Below are 20,178 nucleotides of genomic sequence, written 5' to 3'. Positions count from 1 at the left end.
TTTGTCACCATCAAATATTGATAATGGGGGATGAGGTCCAGTCTAGTAGTTAGATTCTGATGGAGAATGCAAGCACAGAATACTCAGTGCTGAATGCAGAGTCTCAGAAACCAGTGCAGCAGATACTGGACACTTTGGAACTGGAATGCCTTTCTCAGCTACCCACCAATGAAACCACCAACGAAACCACAAGTACCGTAACAGGGGCACATGCTCGGGATAGTCTCAGCTCCTTAGTGGGTATATACACACACCCTCGAAAACCCTTGTGGAATGTATGAAGTGGTCTTTGTAACTGAGGGTGTTCTTATATGTGCATGTTTATGATTAAAGTAAAGCCCCCGCCTGAGAGACTGCTGCCATAGCCATGCTCTTGCAAACCCTACCTTGTTGCTCATCTTCCTCTCTACCTTCCGGGAGCCACTTTCTCTCTCCGACAACAGCTGCTTGCTGTATTAAGCAGCGTGTGCCCCCTCCAGATTTACTGGCCTCTGAATTTCCCTTCCAGCATTGGGAGCAGAGGCGCGCTTACCCCTGTACTTTGGGGCTGAGGTCCAGGGCCTCCACACCCCCTGGGCCCCCCCAAATCCTCTTTAGTCTGTTCTGGGTGGTATGGTTTGTGCCCTCAAGAACCGACGTGTTAAAAAATGATGCTTAACTTGCAGCGGGGGCCCTCCAAAGGCCTTTAGGTCCAGGCTCCAAAATTACCTAGGTGCAGCTCTGATTGGGAGCTGACACTGCCCATCTTCCCCTTTGCTCAGAAGAGCACTGTGTGTGCTGTCCTGGGACCAGAATATCATCAACGACCAAATTACAGGGATAGTGGGGAGATGGAAACGGCAATACACTTGCCACTCTGTGGCACACTTGCCACCTGAGGCTGTTGCTTTACCTCGCCTCATGGGGGAGCTGTCCCTGATTCAGGGACTGCCACACTGACTGAGGGCCTAGATGTGTGAGAGAGACAGCACACAGAGAGCTTGCACATCATCTCATAGGAACATAGGAAGTGGCCTTATACCGAGTCAGGCCATTGTTCCATCTACCTCAGTACTATTTACACTGACTGGCAGCAGCTCTCTAAGGTTTCAGGCAGACGTCTCTCACAGCCCTACCTGGAGAGGCCAAAGATTGAACTTGGGATCTGCTGCATGCAGGCTTGCAGATTCTCTTCCACTGAGCTATGGCCCCATCACCTAAGGGGAAACGTTTAAAGTGCTCACAAGTAGTCACCCATCCAAATGCAACCCATAAGAACAGCCCTGCTGGATTAGGCCTAAGGCCCATCTAGTCCAGCATCCTGTTTTGCACAGTGGCCCACCAGATGCCTCTGGAAGCCTACAGCAGCAGTTGAGGGCATGCCCTCTCTCCTGCTGTTGCTCCCCTGCAACTGGTACTCAGAGGCATCCTGCCTTTGAGGCCCTGCTTAGCAAAGGGGACAGTTTGTGCTTGCTACCTCAAGACCAGCTCTCCTCCCGCTTCAGTGGAAGCATTTCAGTCATGAGGCACTGAACTGCTTTAAGATATAGAGTCATGTATATGCCTGTGAGTAGAGCCTTGAATAGATGTTTCTGTTGCCAATTTTTGAGTGTGTTTATTGATGCCAGACAGACAATAGGAAGTTTTCTCTCTGTGTGATTTGTAATAACACGTTTACCATGCAAGTCCTCACTCCTGTTGCTCTTTACTTCCAAACTAGTCTAAATCTCTTCCCTGAGGCCAATTACCTTTTACCCAGGCAAATACCAAAGGGTTTTTTGAAAATTCCTAGGAAGGTGACGATAGAGGTTTTTTGTTTCCTCCCAATGCTCTCATTTCTTGCCAGGGGAAAATTGCAACACCTCTTACACAACAAACCAATACTGTGCATATTTCATTGCTGTAGTCACAAGTACCTGGATCTAAAAACCAGCACAATTCATTCTTCATGCCCAAGGAATGGGTGTGTGTGTGCGTGTGTGCGCACACGCATGCTGGAAACAGAATCAGTGGGCAGACACAAATCCTTGGGCATGCCTAAAACCCCTTAGGTCTAAAGGCAGGACTGATTTTTTTAAAAAACAACTATTATTCACTAATTATTCAAATAATTTCCCAAATTAATTCATTATGCAAGGCACTCTTTTGACCCCAGGCTGGGTTGCAGCATTGGACACACTGCTGAGTCACTGATTTCAGCAGCACTTAAGTTTACACAACTGTTCATTCCATTCTGGTAATTATTTGTGACCCCTTCACTTTGTTTTGGAAGAACAGTACATGAGATCGAAGCCTTTGACACTGTCAACATAACGGTAAGGTCGTCTAAGGGCAGTTCATGCTGAAATGCTTAGCGGGAAAGACTTCTAGCTGTAGTTTCCTAGGCTGTCATTTTGCGGGGAGGAGGCAGCAAGATTAAATGAGGGAAATATCTCCACATAAAAGCATATTAATGAGAAGTCCAGGCTAGAACCCCTTTCCTTGACATGCCAGTTTCCTATATGGAGGATACTTTTGGGGGGAGGGGGGATGGAGGAACATTCAGTAATGTGAGCATCGAATGGAAGACACTACCTCAGTTGGAACCAAACTTAAGAGTTTGTCTTGGAACACATTCAGCAGCACTCTCTGGTATCTGGACACTGCAGGGAATATCAGTAGTGAAGGGCGAGTCACTAAGCTACTAGTATAGGTGACGGTATTTATAACTCAACCCAAAGTTGTTGCTTTTAAAAGAAATTTATTGTGCCCAGCAATGGCCGACAATGCTGAACTAGTGCACTATGGGAGGTTACAAATTAACCCTACAATATCGGCAGTGGTGGTGTGCCCCAGTTGCTGAGGCTGGGGGAAAGACTGGAAGCTGGCAAAAGAGACAGGAGTGGGGCCAGCAAAGGGATGAGTGTGATGGGGGAAGGGGGGGATTTGAGGCAGGGTGTTGGCAGCAGGTAGATAAAGTGACAGCTGCAGCAAGGGAGAGGGTGCTCACGCAATCATCACCCCTTCTCACACTCATCTCCTGAGGCTGTTGCCTCATCTAGCCTCATGGAGGCAAAAACCAGTGTAGTTCTTCCTTCTCCCCAACCAGGTAGAGTCTTCAGGCATACCTGAGGTGCAGTCCGCTTCCTCCCATGTAAGGGTTAACCATCTCTTGAACATTTCCTTCTACTTATTTTTCTTGTCCCAAGTAGGCCATAGGAAACCGAAAGGATACACTGTCCTGGACAAACAAGCCTTTGTTAGTTAAAGGGTTCTTTTGAATGCCAAAAAGTTGCCAAGTGATCTCTTTGACAGATTCCTCTGAAATTTCAGTGGGAGACATTCCAGCCTCCAGTGGTGATTCCAGCAGCTTCTTGGATATATCCGGTCTTACATAGTGTATTTATTTGTTGTTAGATTTTTATACTGCCTTTGATTAAAACAATCTCAAGGCGGTTTACAAAGGATTCAAAACAACACAAAATTATAATAGCAATAGCAATAGCAATAGCACTTACATTTATATACCGCTTTATAGCCGGAGCTCTCTAAGCGGTTTACAATGATTTAGCATATTTAGCATATATAAAGCAGTTACATAATAAAAATATTAAATTGGAATATAAAAATACAAATTTAATTAAAAAGTTTTAAAAAGCATACTTAATAAGGCCATAAGACACAGAGCAGCAGCAACAAAAACAACACTCATGTAAAAGCCTGGATAAAAAGCCAAGATTTCACTTATTTTCTAAAAACTGTGATGGAGATTTGAGGAGTAGATGCCCATCGGGAGAGCATTCCAAAGTCTTGGAGCAATAACTGAAAAGGCCCTGTCCTGCATATATGACAGCCGAGGCTCCCTCATTGTTGGCAACGTGGAGCAGAATCTCCTCCGATGACCTTGTCAGGTGGGCAGAAACGCTTGGGAGCAGGCAGTCCCTCAAATATCCAGGAACCAAACTGTTAAGGGCTTAAAAGGTCAAAACCAGCCCCTTGAATTGGACCTGGAAACAAATTTGCAGCCAGTGTAGTAGCTCCTTCAAAATGGGTGTAATATGATCCCAGTGGGCAGCTCCAGATAAAATCCTAGCTGCCACATTTTGCACTAGCTGCAGTTTCCAAATATTCTTCAAGGGCTGCCCCACATACAGTGTGTTACAGTAATCAAGCCTAACATGACTAAAGCGTGGGTAATTGTGTCCAGATCTGCCTTCTTGAGAAAGGACTGGTGCACTAGCCAAAGCTGTGCAAAGGCACCCCTTGCCACCGCCTCCACCTTCCAAAAGCAGAACTGGGTCCAGCAATACCCCCAAGCGGCACACCTGCTCTGTCAAGGGGAATGCAACCCCATCTAGAACTGGTCCCCTCATCCTGATTAGATCTCCTACTGACCAACAGAACCTCCATCTTGCTCTGACTCAATCTCAGTTTATTAGCCCACATTCAACACATCACTGCCCCCCCTCCAACTCAGGATATCCACTGCCTCCCTAGGATCAAGTGATAAGGAGAGATAGAGCTGAGTGTCATCTGCATATTGCTGACAACCAGATGACCTCTCCCACTGGTTTCAAGTGGATGTTGAGCAACATTGGGGACAAAACCGAATCCTGCGGGACCCGACAGGCAAATGGCCAAGGAGCCGAGCAGTAGTACCCCAAAACCACCTTCTGGACCCCTGAGAAAGGACTGAAGCCACTCCAAAGTCATGCCTCCAATCCTTATACTTGAGAGGAGGTCTAGAAGGATGCCATGGTTGATGGTATCGAATGCCACTGAGAGGTCCAGCAGAACCAACAGGGACACACTCCCCCATCAAACTCCTGGCGTAGGTCGTTCACTAGAATGAACAAGGCAGTTTCAGTCCCATATTCAGGACAGAAGCTAGATTGAAAGGGATCTAGATAACCCTTTGCTTGGGCATGGAGATTTCTTGCATGATCTTGTATTGATGAAATTACCAACCTGAACGCTTCAATGTGCCTGACTCCATACACATGTAGCAAGGGCAAATCACCATTCCAAGCTCTGTGGACACAACTGGACTCTAAAACAGGTTGTGCATTGTATTCTAGTAGTTCAGCATTGGATGTCAAATCTGGTTCTGCCAATTTAATTCCAGAATGAAACCAACCCATCTCTGTGAGGCAACAGTCACTCTGATCTAGCCATCCAGGAGCTGTGTGGAGCTCCCTAATTTCCAAGGAGTTATTGTCCAATGGAACAGACAGCTCGGTGCACTCAAAGCACCATACATGATGCAGAGATGACCTCTCTCCAATGAAGCTAATGGGAAAGACTGTTCACACAGGAGTTCTGCTTCTTGGCCTGTATGTATATAGCTCCCTGTCAGAGCAATATGTCCAGCAATTTTTTCATGCAGAATTCGCCCTTGAATCCCATTAGCAAGAGAAAGCTTGAATTTCCAATTCATCACTGCAATATTCAGTTATTGAGGATCTCTTAATCCTCAATAATTTAAGATTTGGGGGCTAAAGCAAACTTTGCCAAATGAAGACAGACCATCAAATGTATGTCAAATGCTTTATAGGCAGATTTAGCCTTGTAACTCAAGGCCTCCTGGGGTTTCAAGATTTTTTAAGAGCTCAGGTAGAATCACACTCAACATAATGTGAAATGCATCATTATCAACTTTGGGGCTTATTGTAAAGTAAAATAGCAACCACAAGTGGAGCCTGTCCAGATGTGGCCCACAGCATGAAGTCAGGGGTTTGGGGTGTTTTTTTAACCCTTTGTGTTATTTCTCCCTTGAAAATCTCTCTCCCCCCCCCCAACCTGCGTTTCCTATTTATAGTATTTTAGGAAGATTATCTTGCCTCCTGCTTTTTGTATGCTTTTAAAGTGTGTAATAGACAAAATAAAATAAAACATTTACTGTAAGAGAAAGAAAGAAAGAAAGAAAGAAAGAAAGAAAGAAAGAAAGGAAGGAAGGAAGGAAGGAAGGAAGGAAACACCCCCTTCTCCCTTCTCTCTCCCCCTCCCCTGAAGTTGCTAAGTACTCCGAAGGTGGTGTTGAAACATAGCAAGCTTCAGGTCAAGCACCAGTCTCCAGTTTCCTGCTGCATGACCAAGGTCACTGTTTAGAGTGGGAACTACAGGTGATTCAAGTCTGGACGTAGACATCAGAGACCAGAATCCTCCTAATCCTTGGAATCAGGTGATCCAAGTGAGCCAGTCTTGTCTTTCTGATTATTTTGTAGAGCTCCAAGACCCATTGCACTTTCTTGGTCTGAACAGTTGAGTTTATTGCTAGACCAGACCTGTTCTGGTTGTGGTCATTTCACTTAAGTACTCTGTCCAGCTATGACTGAACCAAACAGCTACAGGAACTATGAACCTGGCTCTAACTTCCCATCTTGGCTAAGGTTTCTCGCTCCGCTGTCCTCCTCGGGCCATTTTAGCCCTTCCAGCTACTAAAAAAAAAAGCAATACATCTTAGGACCAGGGTATCTAAAAGGCTGTCTATTCCCACACAAACCTCCTAATGCCCCAAGGTCAGCTGGGGAGGTCTTTCTGCTGATTTGCCTAGTGAGGTAGGGGGGAGGGTTGTGCCCTCTCATTCCGATAATGGCACCCCATCTTTGAAATGTTCTTCCTAGGTTTGCTTGCCTGGCACATATCCTCATGAATTTTAGCTGCTAGATATACATCGTTCTATTTCTCTCATCTCTTCTCTAATGCACCTGGAGTTTTACTAACATTGATACTGCACTGTTTTATCTGCTTCTGATGTGTTTTCAATTTTAGTGTTCAGTTTTAATTTCAATGTTTAACTGTTGCTTTCATCCCCCCCACCATTTGTGTTTGCTTATTGTTTGGTGATTGCAAGTCACTTCAAAAAAGTATCTTGAAGACCTTTTAATAGAATATAAATGTATATACATATTAAATAAATCAAACTCCCAGCATATAGTATGAAGGGCCTGGCTTGATTCATACAGCTTTCAGAGCTTGTGGGAAGACTGGGAGGAAAATGCAGCAGTTTAACAGGGAGAATCATAATGCCAAGGAGAAGTCTTCTGTTCCCTCAAGCCATTTAATCAGGTGATATCCAAGCTTGATTCTACATGCCACTGGCCTCATCCAGATGCTATTCTTAAAGGATGCGGTACTTGGGTACACCATCCAAAGTGGGAATTCAGGTACACTGTTCAAAGCGGGTGACTCGGGATAGCATCCTGAATCTCCTGAGTGTGTTGCATCTGCTTCTGAGTGGTTTCAAGTTGTTCCCACACATCCCGGCCCTATCTACCCCCAGCACAGGACCTCCAGTGACTGCTGCTGGTGTCTATCTTGTGTTTCTTTTTAGATTGTGAGCCCTTTGGGGACAGGGATCCATCTTATTTATTTATTATTCCCCTGTGTAAACTGCCCTGAGCCATTTCTGGAGGAGCGGTATAGAAATCGAATGAATGAATGAATAAATGAATAACGGAGCACAGTGAGAGGAATCCATCCCATTCCTATCACTGCCTTCTGCCCCCGCCCCCAAGTTCTGTAACTCTTAAGCACCGAATTAGGTGTAGGGTCCTCATATTTTATTTTTTTTATTGTTAGATTTATATACCGCCTTTCATTAAAAACAATCCCAAGGCGGATACTCTACCATCTTGGATTCCCATGACACCGGTGTGGTCACCTGGTTCAATATTTGAGCCACTAGCCCAGGCCAACCAGGTATATGGCTCTGGCGAGCATTTCATACCACATCCTCTACAGCCTTCCCACCCCCAGAAGGGCATTGCCTCCAAATCCTGTCCATGACACCAAGCAGGTGGCCAAGGGTAGACAAACAAGTTCCAAGATTTTGATGCAATAAGCACACAACTGGGGTAAGTGCTGAAATAGTTTATGGTCTATAAGCAATGATTTGAAAAGAATGTGATACAGAGTAAAGAACAGATGTCTTAGGTCCCTTCTGCTTGTCAGGATCCTCCAGAGATGGCAGAGGATGGATCCCTGGGGCTGGCGGGTACATAACACCATCCAGGGACTTTGGTCTATATGCTGAGGTCCATCTCTGAAGGCAATCTGCTGATTTATATATGATTGCCTTACTTAATTGCCTTTATTGCTGACACTTTCTGATTGGTCAGTGAAACATTGCCCAGATAAGATAACATTATGAGGCTGTACTTATTCTGACCTCCCTTCTCCAGGTAGTTGGCCTGGAAGGCCGCCAACAAACATCACATGGACAAACACTCCGTAAACTATACCCAAATATACAGATAGGCAAAAAAAGGGGTTCACACCACTGAACCTCCTTGCCATTTCCTTCCGCTGTACCACTAGAGGGCGGGAATTCCATTTCTACTCTGGACAGTGTACCCGAGCACACTATCCTTTAAGAATAATGCCCGAATAAGGCATCCTTTAAGAATAAGGGCTCCTATTTCACAATGTGGACAACAGACATCCTGACTAATGAAGACCTCGTGAAAGGACATAGCGCTTGTCCAACAAGCAAGCCAGTTCTGCGACATCAGGATCTTCTGTTTGAGACTAGCATTATGCTTCCGCAACCACCCTAGCACAAACTGGGCTCAAACTGGGCACCAGTGCAACCAAAGCATACAACCCGTGCTGTAGCTGAAGCAGTGTGCCCTGGCCCAAGCATCTTGTATGATCTGTGCTTGTGCTGTGCTTGTGCCTTTGGTGATGGCGCAGTGACTCTCTCTCTCTCTGCAGCGATGCAACTTTGTTAGTTACACAAATGCTTCATTAGGATGTCAGCCTGGGCATGTATGTATTTCTCCCAGCTAATTCACTTGTTTACAGTGGAATACGGGAGCAGATCATTCAGAAAGGTCAATGTACAGTGTGTTCCGGCAACTAACATTCTGTACTCTTTCTTTTCTGCTCGGGCGTCCAGCACATGTGTTGGGTGGGGGGAGGAGATCTAATTGGCTTCTTAACAAGATCATGTCTGTAACAAAGGCAAGATTTTCACTTCTCAGCAAATAATAGTTTCCTGATGACAAAAACCTCTCTTGGGACTGATGAGGTCCAATTCCATTTCCCCCCCCAAGAACTGAAGGAAACATGTTATTTGTTTGGAAGAAGGGGGCCCTGGCACCCTGCAAGCAAATTTAGCAATCATGCACCAAGAGAGAGAGAGAGAGAGAGAGAGAGAGAGAGAGAAGAAAAAAGGCCGTGTGTGTGTTTTTAGTGCTTTTGCTTCAGTGACTGTGGGGACATTTGGAAGCATGTAAAACAAGGTGAGCCAAAGTTCTGCAATGCTGTGAACTCATCTCTTCCCCCACCACCACCAAAGGAGGCAGATCCCTGACAGTAATGCTGGTCTGGCTCCCTGCCCTAAGACTACCAAGAATCGCGGTCTGATCAAACAAGTGGCACAAGTAAGTTCTTGCTCTGCCTATTGCAATCTCTTCATACTTTCCCTGAAGAGAAAGTGACTTGATGCTTGTTGGAATGTTATAGCAAGAAAATGGCATCGTCTTGACTGAGGGTGCTTTTAACATGGAGGAGACCCTTTAAAACTCTGCAGAAGTCAAGATTCAGAAGAACTGGTGTTGAATTAGTTTGGACAAGAAGGCAGGCGATGTGATACTCAGGGCCTTTTTAATTTTTAAAGTACACAGCATTCTACTATTGAACTGCAATGTGTTGACTGGGAAGTCTCTTATGAGCTATTTGTAGACTTACTTTCAATTGCTCACTTATTATGTCTTCCTTGTTCTTATGTTACTTAATATTGGCAGAGATATAAAAGAGCAACATTAGCGTTTTTTATTGTTAAGATGGACTAAGTTTTGTTGCGGTAACAATATTTCTTTTTAGATTGTGAACCTTCTGGGGACATCTTATGTATGTATGTATGTATTATTTCTCTGTGTAAAGCGCTTTGAACACTTTTGCTAAAAAGCAGTATATAAATATTTGTTGAAATACTTGTTGAAACTTTTAAAAGGGACTTTTAAAACACATTTAGAGAGGGATTTTCCGCTATTAGCCATGATAGTTAAAAAGAATTGCTATGTGGAGGCAGTGGCTGAGGAAGGGAGTGCTGATGCAGCAAGAGGAGCAAGCTGACAGCACTACCCAACTGCACTGGAGAAGGTGTTCGAGTTCGGAGGGGGTAACTTATATATCTGCCCCACCTGCAGCCGAAGTGTACAAGTAAAAAGGGCACTGCTAATTCATATTGTCTGGAGACATGGAGTTAAAGTTCCAAGTAAAGTAGTTTATTTTGGAAATCCGTCAGATAGAAAGTCTATGTGCCTAGCTGCTCACCACATCACGAGAGAAGTAGGAAGAAGACTGTCCAGAGGTGCACCTAGTTAATTTCGGAGCCTGGACCTAAAAGCCTTTGGAGGCCCCCCGCCCTGCAAATTAAACATCAATTAAGCATCATTATGCTTGGCCGGGCGACCACACACCCAGGGACAGACTATTGGTTTCCGGGCAAAATACAAAGTAATAGTTATAACTTTAAAAGCCCTAAACAGCTTAGGCCCTGGGTATTTAAGAGAGCATCTTCTTCACTATGAGCCACACCTCCCATTGAGGTAATCTGAGGAGGTCCATCTCCAGTTACCGCCAACTTGTCTGGTGGCTACACAGAGACGGACCTTCTTGGTTACTGCCCCGAGACTGTGGAATGCGCTACCTGCGCAGAGGCGTATCTAGGGAAAATAGCGCCTAGGGCAAGCACTGAAATTGTGCCCCCTGTCCAAACATCTGACACCCATCTTTCAGATAACTTTACCATAATATCAACTGAAAAATACAAGTCAAACTCGTTAATCTTTTAATATTTTGAAAACTATTTAGCTGTGGACGTAGCCAGACCAAAAAATGCTGGAAAACTACAAATTTCAGTATGCTGGGGCTCATGAAATACCCAAAGACTATGTAGAGGTGTACTTGGAAAACTAAACAGAAGTGCCTGTCTAATCCTCTACTATGCATTGTAGCATCACTATTACATAAGTTTTAAAAATCAATGGAGAATTTGACTGTTCCCAGATACTCTGAAAATAATTAAAGGATATGCAGAGTAAACTGTGTCACTGCTTGGAATATATTATAGTATTTCAGAAAGACAGTTAAAATGAGAGAAAGAGAGCAAGAAACTCTCAGTGGGCCTTAATACTAAGGATTTCACACTGATTCAAAGACAAACTCACAATTCAGCTCAGTATTCACAAGCCCTGATTCTCTGTACATAGTGCCAAACTGAATATGTGTAAAGTGACTTATGTTATATTTATTTATTTAAAAAATTACCTGTAGCCTCTTCAGGGGGCTTCCTAAAGGCCATGGGGGGGGCAGTCTGCAAATGTTCCCCCTCCCCCCACCAGCCTCTTAATTCACCGCCGCAGCCCGTCCCAGGCTGATTTTCAGGCCTGTTTGGGCCTGCAAAGATCAGCGTAGTGACCATTTTGGAGGCCACCACACATGCTCAGATGGCCTCTGTGAGGCCTGGCATGGCTCATTTGAGCATGCGCAGATGAACCAAACATGGGAAACTCCTATATCGGGCAGCAGCGATATAGGAAGGTGCTGAAAGGCATCACTAACATTAATCTGCACCTAAATTGCATTTATTTGCTGGTAGATAGGTATACCTAGGACTGCAGCCCAACACTTGAAAACACTATTTGGCTTTGGAAGAGTTCTTAGCATCACTTGGGGAAAGCACCCTACATCTTTTCGGTTTCTATGACCATTCTAGAAGTTATTACCAATATTCTTTCTTTCTTTTTCTTTCAAAGGTATTTTAATAAAAACACTACAAGGAAGACTCCATGGCCACTTCGAAGAACAAAATGAGAGATGCTAAGAAGCCAGTTAGATACTGTTGTATGTCCAAGCTAAAGGTATCAGGATATTATAGTTCCCTTGTCCATTTAACCCCGTTTGTTACAGCTGCTCTGTAGAGATGTTTCAAGGAAATTTCTGAGTGACAAGAAAAATCACTTACCTCAAAGCCTCATAGGATCATTCACACAAAGTCCTGGGACCCATTTTGGTAGCTATGGCAATGGCCAGTTGTGCTCCAGTCCTCTAGCCCTTCATTTTGCAGTCCCTGGGGATCAGAAAACTGAGGGCCCACATTAATTCTACATAACAATGTCCTGTTATATATTTAAGGTGTTTCCCTCATTCTCTTCTAGGTGTTTCTAGTGGCATTATTTTTTGCCTATCTGGCCAAGACCATGTCTGGGGCTTACATGAGCAGCGTGCTTACACAGCTCGAGCGTCGGTTCAACATCTCTGCCTCGCTGGTTGGAGTTATTAGTGGAAGCTTTGAAATGGGTATGCAGGTGGTTAAGATTATCCCTTCCTTCGAGATGTCTAGCTGGCAGCTGCACCTCACCCTCTCTAAGGGTTTGTCTTAAGGCTGATTCAAAGCACCCTCCATTTTCCCTGCCTCATTCTCAGATGGCAAAAACGGAGGGTAAATTTTGCTGATTATTCAGGAGAGAAAAAACCCAGCAAATCAGCATTTTTGTTGAGAAATTTCTCAGCCCACTGGCAGCTGCTGTTTTCTCCTCAGAAATTCCCTTGAAATGACACTAGGTCAGTGGTTCCCAAACTGGGAGCCTCCAGATGTTGCTGAACTGTTATTATTATTAATTATTATGAGTGATTATATTTATTTATTTAACATATTTTTATACCGCCCAAAACTTACATCTCTGGGCAGTTTACAACAAAATAAAAAACAGAAAGTAAAACAAGAGTTAAAACAAAAACAAAAAGTTTAAACTACAGCTCCCATCAGCCCCAGCTATAATTTATTGTGGCTGGGGATGATGGGAGCTGTACTTCAGCAACATCTGGAGGTTCCCAGTTGGGGAGCCACTGCACTAGGTCATGACCTAGCATCATTTGCATGATAATGCGGAGGTAACTTTGTGGCAGCCAACAGCACCTGGCTGTTGGGAAATGCCATACACCACTTCTGTTTCCTCAGTCACTACAAAAGAGGTCATGAGAAATCATTGACCTGAAGAAAATCTGCTTGCCACCATAAATTGACAAGGTGCCCCCCCAAAACCTTCTTAGAATTTATCTTGGTGCACTTCCAAATCACCCCTGATTTTGGCACTTCCAAATTTTGCCCAAGACGCCAAGGCCCAAAATGAGAATGTTTGACTTAGCATTAGCCTATCCAGATGATTAAAAACAAGTCCCAAGTCCCAGAGGCTATTCTTTGTGCTAAATTAATGGCCAAATCCGTCACCAATCACATAATGGCCTGTTTCACACAACCATTTGAATCTAGGATTAATGTGGGTTACCAACATTTGCATGATTGTGTCAGAATCTTTATTATTACAGTCATTGATCAGTGGAAGGAAAGACACTCAACAACACACAATAGGTTTATGTATATGATATACATAAGATAAAATAGTAAAGAGGAATCTCAGATTCATCTCAGGCCATAAACCACCTTGGCATGAGTTCACACAATTATGCTAATGTCGGTAACCCACATTAAACCTAGACTGGTTTAATGGTTGTGTGAATCAGGCCAATTTCCTGTCACAAAATGGATGGGGGTGGGAATAATCTATTTGACACTCTATAAAAAAGTATTGCAAACTGATGTGTGCTCTAGTAACAGCCTGGAATTAATGAAAGAGAAAAAGAAAAATTGTTCACAAAATGTTTGGTGATGTTTGAGGACAATTGGAACCTTGCTGCAACTGTCCCTTGATTGGATGTTTTCCCAAGCCAGCCCAACCCTATAGGCAGTATAGGCAGATGCCTGTGGCACAATTCCAGTATTTCTAGACATACTGGGAAAATCCTCCAGAAGACAAAACTTCTCCTCACTTTACTCAGTTCTCTTCCATGGGGCAGGGAAATGAGGCTGCAGTGAGGAAGCCACTTGAGGAGTAAACCCAATCACCCTCCTCTTCAGTTGCATAATAAAACAAGATTGTTTGGAGGGGAAAACTTTAATTTTTGCTTAGGCCAATGAAATGGCTCAAGTAAGCCTACTTAACACACCACTTTCAATGCATTATACTTTGAAGTGCTTAACTGTAGCAAGACCATGTTCTGTTTTCTTTTTTTCTGTAGGCAACTTGCTGGTGATGGCGCTTGTGAGCTACTTGGGAACAAAACTCCACCGACCTCGCATAATTGCTTTTGGTTGTATAGTCATGGCTCTGGGGTGTTTTTTGATAGCACTGCCTCATTTCCTGATGGGAAGGTGAATCAGAGCACACTTTATTTTATTACATTTATGTGAGCATGTAAAAATGAACTGGTGTGGATTTACCTATGTACACATGGCTGAATTAGTGGGTTTACCACTAATTATTTTCCTTTGAGCTCACACGAAGGCAGTTCACACGATCACTAAGAGGGTAGGATAAGCATCCTACCCAGCTTTGGGAGCTGTGCACACACCCAATTTTCAATTTTCTGTTTACTAACAACTAGGTAAGAGGAGAGGGGAGTGAGATGGGAGCTGTCCTACCCAGTGCTAGCTCCCAGCACCTTAATGAGCTAGGAGGAAGAACCGTCCTACCCAACTTCTATTTCACGCTCCCCAATCTTCCTATCTAGCTGTTTGCTAACAAACGATCAATAAGATGACAAGTGTCCTGCTCATTTTTGGAAACTGAGCATGCTCCCCAAACAACGGTATGATCAAGGGATGCACATGAGCACTCCCCCCTCCTACCCTGTTTACTCAGAGATGATCAAAAATGGGGAGCACGCACAGCACCTGAAACTGGGTAGGATGCTTATTAATGATAGTCAGAACAATTTTAAATGCCTACTATTTTAAAGCTCATCTCATCATTCCTAGCATAAAATAGATTGAGGTCTTTCACATGACCTTGCTGGGTAGGGAGGGCTGCAACAAAGGCAGGATCTTGCCTGCCTTTCCTGGCAGACAAGCAGCTGCTGTCCGCCCTCCACCACACTACGTGCCCACGTGAGCAGTGGTGTGGTAGATGGTGGCACTGGGAGTGGGAGGATTTCCTCCTCCTCCCACATACCAGGATGCCCCAGGGCATGAGTGTGGCAGCTGCTCTCATTAAAGCAGCTGCTGCACTCGGCACGGCCGCTCCTCCCCTCCATCTCACTGCCAGTAATGGTGGTGGGCCAGTGGAGAGCCATTCAACCCAGCGGTGATCATCCAGATGGGTTGGCATAACCCCAGCTAAACACTGGGTTAAAAAGTGGTGCTTGGCACAAGGGCTTCACATGCACATCTAGCCCAGGTTGGGCTGCCCAACCCTGGGTTAGGCTATGTGTGTGAATACCCTTATTGTCATGGCATCCAATATAATACACTGAAGAACATAAAATAAGGAAAGCGAGAGAGCTTACCTTCATTTTGTGTACATTTGATTTTGCTTTAACAGGTACCAGTATGAAAGCAGTGCTTCCTTGGCAGAAAACTCTTCCGCAGACCTGGCTCTTTGCTTTGCAAGTCAGAACCACTTTTCCTTGCCTTCCGAAGAACCCTCAGAAGGTGAGGTTCCTCTTTATAGTTGATATTTGCCCTGGTCTTTCTATTTAACTAGATGTTCCGTGAACTGAATTCTTGGATGAAGAGAGCTGGTCTTGTGGTAGCAAAGTCCCCTTTGCTAAGCAGAGTGCTCTCTGGTTTGCATTTGAATGGGAGACTACATGTGGGAGCACAGTAAGATATTCCCCTTATGGGATGGGGCTGCTCTAGGAGGAACATCTAGGTTTTAAGTCCCCTTCCTGGCGTCTCCAAGATAGGGCTGAGAGAGACTCCTGCTTGCAGCCTTGGAGAAGCTGCAGCCAGCAAGATGGACCAATGGTCGGACTCAGTATAAAGCAGCTTCCTATGTTCCCTGGTCTTTATAAGGGAGTTTCAGACTAATACTTTTTTTCTGGGTGAGGTAGAAAAAAGAACTGACATTCCCATCAAACTAGACCCGCAGTCCTCTGCAAAGCCAGCCACCACAAAGGGTGGATAATCCCTGTGGGCAATCCGTATTTCATTACCTATGGATGGAAAAATATGTGAATGCTGTACCTATGAAAGCCTTTGTGCAGATCTTTTTGTTTCTCCTATTTGCAGAATGTGATGAGAAACAGGCTGGATCCTTGATGTGGGTATTTCTGCTGGTGGGAAACCTCATTCGTGGCATTGGTGAAACTCCTATTGCTCCTCTAGGCGTTTCGTATGTGGAGGATTTTGCAAGGACAGAGAATTCTCCTTTCTACATTGGTAAATTTACACACACCCCAGTTTAGGGTCAAATTACAGGTACTTAAAGCAGGTGCATTGCAAGTGCATGCACCATCTTTAATGTAATTTATCAGTCAGATAGCTCCGCCTTCTGCAGATCAGAACCGTGGTGGGAGGAGACAAGCTTCAACCCTCTTTCCCCCATTTTGGTCCTTATCCTGACTGGAGCCCTCACAGATGCTATTTGTCAAAGAAAAACATTCTTGGTAGTGCCAAAAGCAGCAGGGGAAGAGATAATCCTCACTGTTACAGTGCGAGGAGGACTACTAGGGATAAGTATCATTCCCCACTGTGGTGTTGATCCATGAGAGTCTTGATTTGGCTTCTAGGGAACATTAAAAAGGAAATATGCAGTTCAAAGCACATGCATAAGGTCAGGGGCATAGCAAGGTTGACGTGGGCCCAGAGACGAGATTTTAAAATGGGCCCCTCCCTCACTGAAGCTCAGCTCATGAAGTAAAGATATAGGAGATATAGGAGCTCATGAAGTAAAGATATAGGAGCCCAATATAGGATAGGATAAAGATATAGGATAGGATACAGATATAGGAGCTCATGAAGTAAAGATGTAGGAGCCCAATATAGGAGTTTCCGATAATCTGGGAAACAAACCAGCAACTTCTTGCTCCCTAGGCAAGTTACTTCCCCACTGCGCCATTAGGTGGCTCAGTTATGAACTTGGGTAAGCCCCCTTTAAGAAACAGGTCAGGGGCGTAGCAAGGTTGACGTGGGCCCAGAGACGAGATTTTAAAATGGGCCCCTCCCTCACTGAAGCTCAGCTCATGAAGTAAAGAAATCTTAAATGAGGCTGAACAGAGGTAACAAAAAGCATAGTAAAATTTATATCCTATGTGCCACAATAGAACATCATCCTAAATTATTTTAAAGAAGGTTTTGTAAATTGTGAATGATGCAAGTCATTTAATGGTACTAGAGAATGCTGTTCTGGTAGCTCCAGGTCTTAACACTCACATCAGTTTTGGAGGATGAATACAACTGAGGGAAGCTGGGTGCGCAGCTGGGGGAGTCAGTCATGTGACTTGCCTCTGGGGCCCTCCCCAAGGCAGTGGGCCCCCAGACAACTGTCTCCCCTTGCCCTATTATAGTTACGCCCCTGCATAAGGTAGTGTGTAGGCTGGCCCTTAGTATTAAGGTTTGGATTAAATGCAGGTTCTAATAAAGTTGTGGGTTTTTACATGTAGCCATCCAGGGTTTTCTTTGTGTAGAAGAGAAGAATATGAATTCAGTGACACAAGTAAACTTTGGGGCATTCAAGATCCAACTACACTTGATTTCAACTACCTTTCACATTGGCAGAACTGGGTCTTTAAGCCCAGAAGAGAAAAGAAAGTGTATATGTCTCATTTGAAGAGCTAAAGGGATATGTGGATGGAGGATGGCGCACAGCTTAACTCCTTAACTCCATGTACAGCTTAACTCCTTAGCTGGCACCAACATCACCTTTCACTGAGTTTCAATATCTGAAGTAGATCTTGCCGGGGGGCAGGGTGGGGGGAGACACTTCAGGGGAAGTAAGCAGACTTGAGTATTTGAAGACTTTGAGTATTCTGCCACTGTGTTTACTTTTAGGACTCAGTTCTTTATGAGGGTCATATAAAGCTTTATGATACCTGCTTTCAAGGACTTCTGTGATTTCAAGAGATATAAATCTCTCCCTCTCCTAATAGCAGCTAATCTCACCTAGGATTGCTACATCCTGGTTATTTGGCTGTTTTCTAGGTGTTGGGTATCTGATACCTGTTTGGGCCATTAGCTTCATTTCTAAAAAAATGAAGGCTTTAGCCCTTTAGCCCTTTGTATCCAGAGATACAAAGCAAAAGGTGCAGGCAATATTCTGCCCTGTTGTCTATGTATGAGAGAAGTCTGTTCCCACTTCCCATTGGTTCAGCCAATGAAGTATGTTCATTTGACATGTAGGGATGCAGTGATATCTTGCTTTGTTTCTTTCTTCAATATGGTGCCCAGGAAAACGTACCATTTATGAACCTTCCCTCCCTTAAAACACATGATCCAGCTTCCCCCAATTTCATTTGCTCTTCATTCCAGGATGTGGAGAAATGGTCTGAGAAAATCCACAAGTATTTCTTCTTGGGAGGGCCCCTGAAATTCCTCTTTGAATTTTGGTTTATCCTTTGAAGAATTTTGAATTTCTCTCTTTCTGCTTTCACTTTGGCAACATTGGGTTCCAACTCTACCTGGGGGGTGGGGGGAGGGAAAGTTTGCATAATTCAATTAGTTTTATTCTGCCCCCCCGTTAGTATTGTAGTCAAAGATAAAGATGACACTTTAAAGTATTTAGCTTGGAAAGGGAGGGAGGGAGGGAGGAAGCAAACTACATACAGTAGGAATTACATTAATGATTTTCCATGCTTAAGAAAAGCAAGGACTAATTATGAAGGGTACTGCAATCTCTGCAAGTGTTGCTTTTCTGTACTTGGATATCTTACACCAGGGTTTCTTAACCTTGGACCCCCAGATGTTGTTGGACTACAACTTCCATCATCTTCAGCCACAAAGGCCATGTCTGGGGATGTTGGGAATTGTAGTCCAACAACATCGGGGGCCCAAGGTAAAGAAACCCTGTCTTACACCAGTGCTTCTCAACCTTGTGTCCCCAGATGTTGGACTACAACTCCCATCATCCCCAGACACAATGGCCTTCAGGAATTATGGGAGCTGTAGTCTTACTACATCTGGGGACACAAGGCTAGAAATCCCTGTCTTACCTTGCTTCCACACAACCAAAAATGGGGAGCACACACAGCCCCCAAACCTGGGTAGAACACAGTTTTTGATTGTGTGAATGTCCTCACTGTATGTGCTTGATTTGTACATTCGACATACAGTTTGCATAATATAGCTGGATTCTCACAATCACAACTAGGTGAAAAATTTAATCAAGATCAGCGAGGCCCATGATTGTGAGAATGCAGCACCAGCATCTGTCTATCTATCTATCTATCTATCAATCATATTTTTATACCACCTGATATGTACATCTCTAGGTGGTGTACAAAATTTGAAATAATATTCAAAAATCAACACAGATTAAAATACATGAAACAATTAAAACAGTAGCATAAATAGCAATAGCACTTAGCACTTACATTTATATACCGCTTTATAGCCGGAGCTCTCTAAGCGGTTTACAATGATTTAGCATATTGCCCCCAACATTCTGGGTACTCAATGTACTAAAACAATTATTAAAACAAATTATTTAAAATAATTTAATAATTTAACCAGCATATATAACTAGGCTCGTCTATCAGATTGTTTGACCAGGATTGCTTTGAAATTCTGCATTCTCACAATTTATTCTGCAGAGTTTGCTAATCCTGATTAATTTTTGAACCAGGACCTTTGTGACTGTGAGAATGCAATCTATGCAAATTAGGTTGCTCAGATTTCAAAAACTGAGCTAAGCCAACCATAATCCTACCCCAAACAGTAGGCATCAGAAGCATGACTTCACTTTTCTTTTTTGTGGCATCATGGCCTGCCAGATGCTTGTCAACACACACCTCCCTCTCCCAGGAGGTCTATGAACCCCCTAGTAGCTGCTGTGAACAGTTGCTGGGCTGCCTTCAGCTCCAGCAAGTTGCAACTTGTGCAAGCTTACTTTCATGGCATTTGCTGTTCTTTTCTCTTTCTCTTTTTCTAAAAATTAAATTATACACATTACACTTACAATGCAAATAGTTCCAAAAACTCAGACCAAATCCCCTCGTGCTTAGTTAGAAAAACAAAATATAGTCTTTAAAAAAAAACATTTGTGGGCTGCTAAAGTAAGTAAATCAAAGATCCATTTTTCAATGGGGCTATTCTCACGATTAACAAAATTCGGGCTAGGAGAGCCTAGCCGGATTTTTGTTAATCGTAAGAACTACCGGGCTCACAAGCAAGCCCGGTGGTTCTTAAGCGGCTAACCCGCTCAAGTAGCCCGCCCC

General features: G+C 43.9%; 1 protein-coding gene across 8 annotated transcripts in view; it reads left to right on the top strand.

Moving 5' to 3' along the window:
* Positions 1-9,077: 9,077 nt before the first annotated feature.
* Positions 9,078-20,178, top strand: part of LOC128328437 (solute carrier organic anion transporter family member 1A2-like) — a 28,907-nt gene continuing 17,806 nt past the window's right edge. Inside the window, exons 1-7 of one of the 8 annotated variants that reach the window (XR_008309218.1) lie at positions 9,078-9,344; positions 9,787-9,821; positions 11,724-11,828; positions 12,126-12,267; positions 14,047-14,179; positions 15,348-15,457; positions 16,037-16,186. Coding sequence is in view for 5 of the 8 variants with exons in the window: in XM_053258422.1 (XP_053114397.1) it covers positions 11,757-11,828; positions 12,126-12,267; positions 14,047-14,179; positions 15,348-15,457; positions 16,037-16,186 (607 nt within the window). In the remaining 3 variants the exon portion in view is untranslated. Of the gene's footprint in view, positions 9,345-9,711; positions 9,822-11,133; positions 11,829-12,125; positions 12,268-14,046; positions 14,180-15,347; positions 15,458-16,036; positions 16,187-20,178 lie in introns of those variants that run through there. The other 7 variants (XR_008309217.1, XR_008309216.1, XM_053258422.1 and 4 more) reach the window with 7 other exon arrangements.

This window comes from Hemicordylus capensis, chromosome 5 (genome assembly GCF_027244095.1).
Source record: "Hemicordylus capensis ecotype Gifberg chromosome 5, rHemCap1.1.pri, whole genome shotgun sequence".
Lineage (NCBI taxonomy): Eukaryota > Metazoa > Chordata > Lepidosauria > Squamata > Cordylidae > Hemicordylus > Hemicordylus capensis.
The sequence above is the reverse complement of the archived record's forward strand: the minus strand, read 5'-3'. Positions and strand labels throughout refer to the sequence as shown.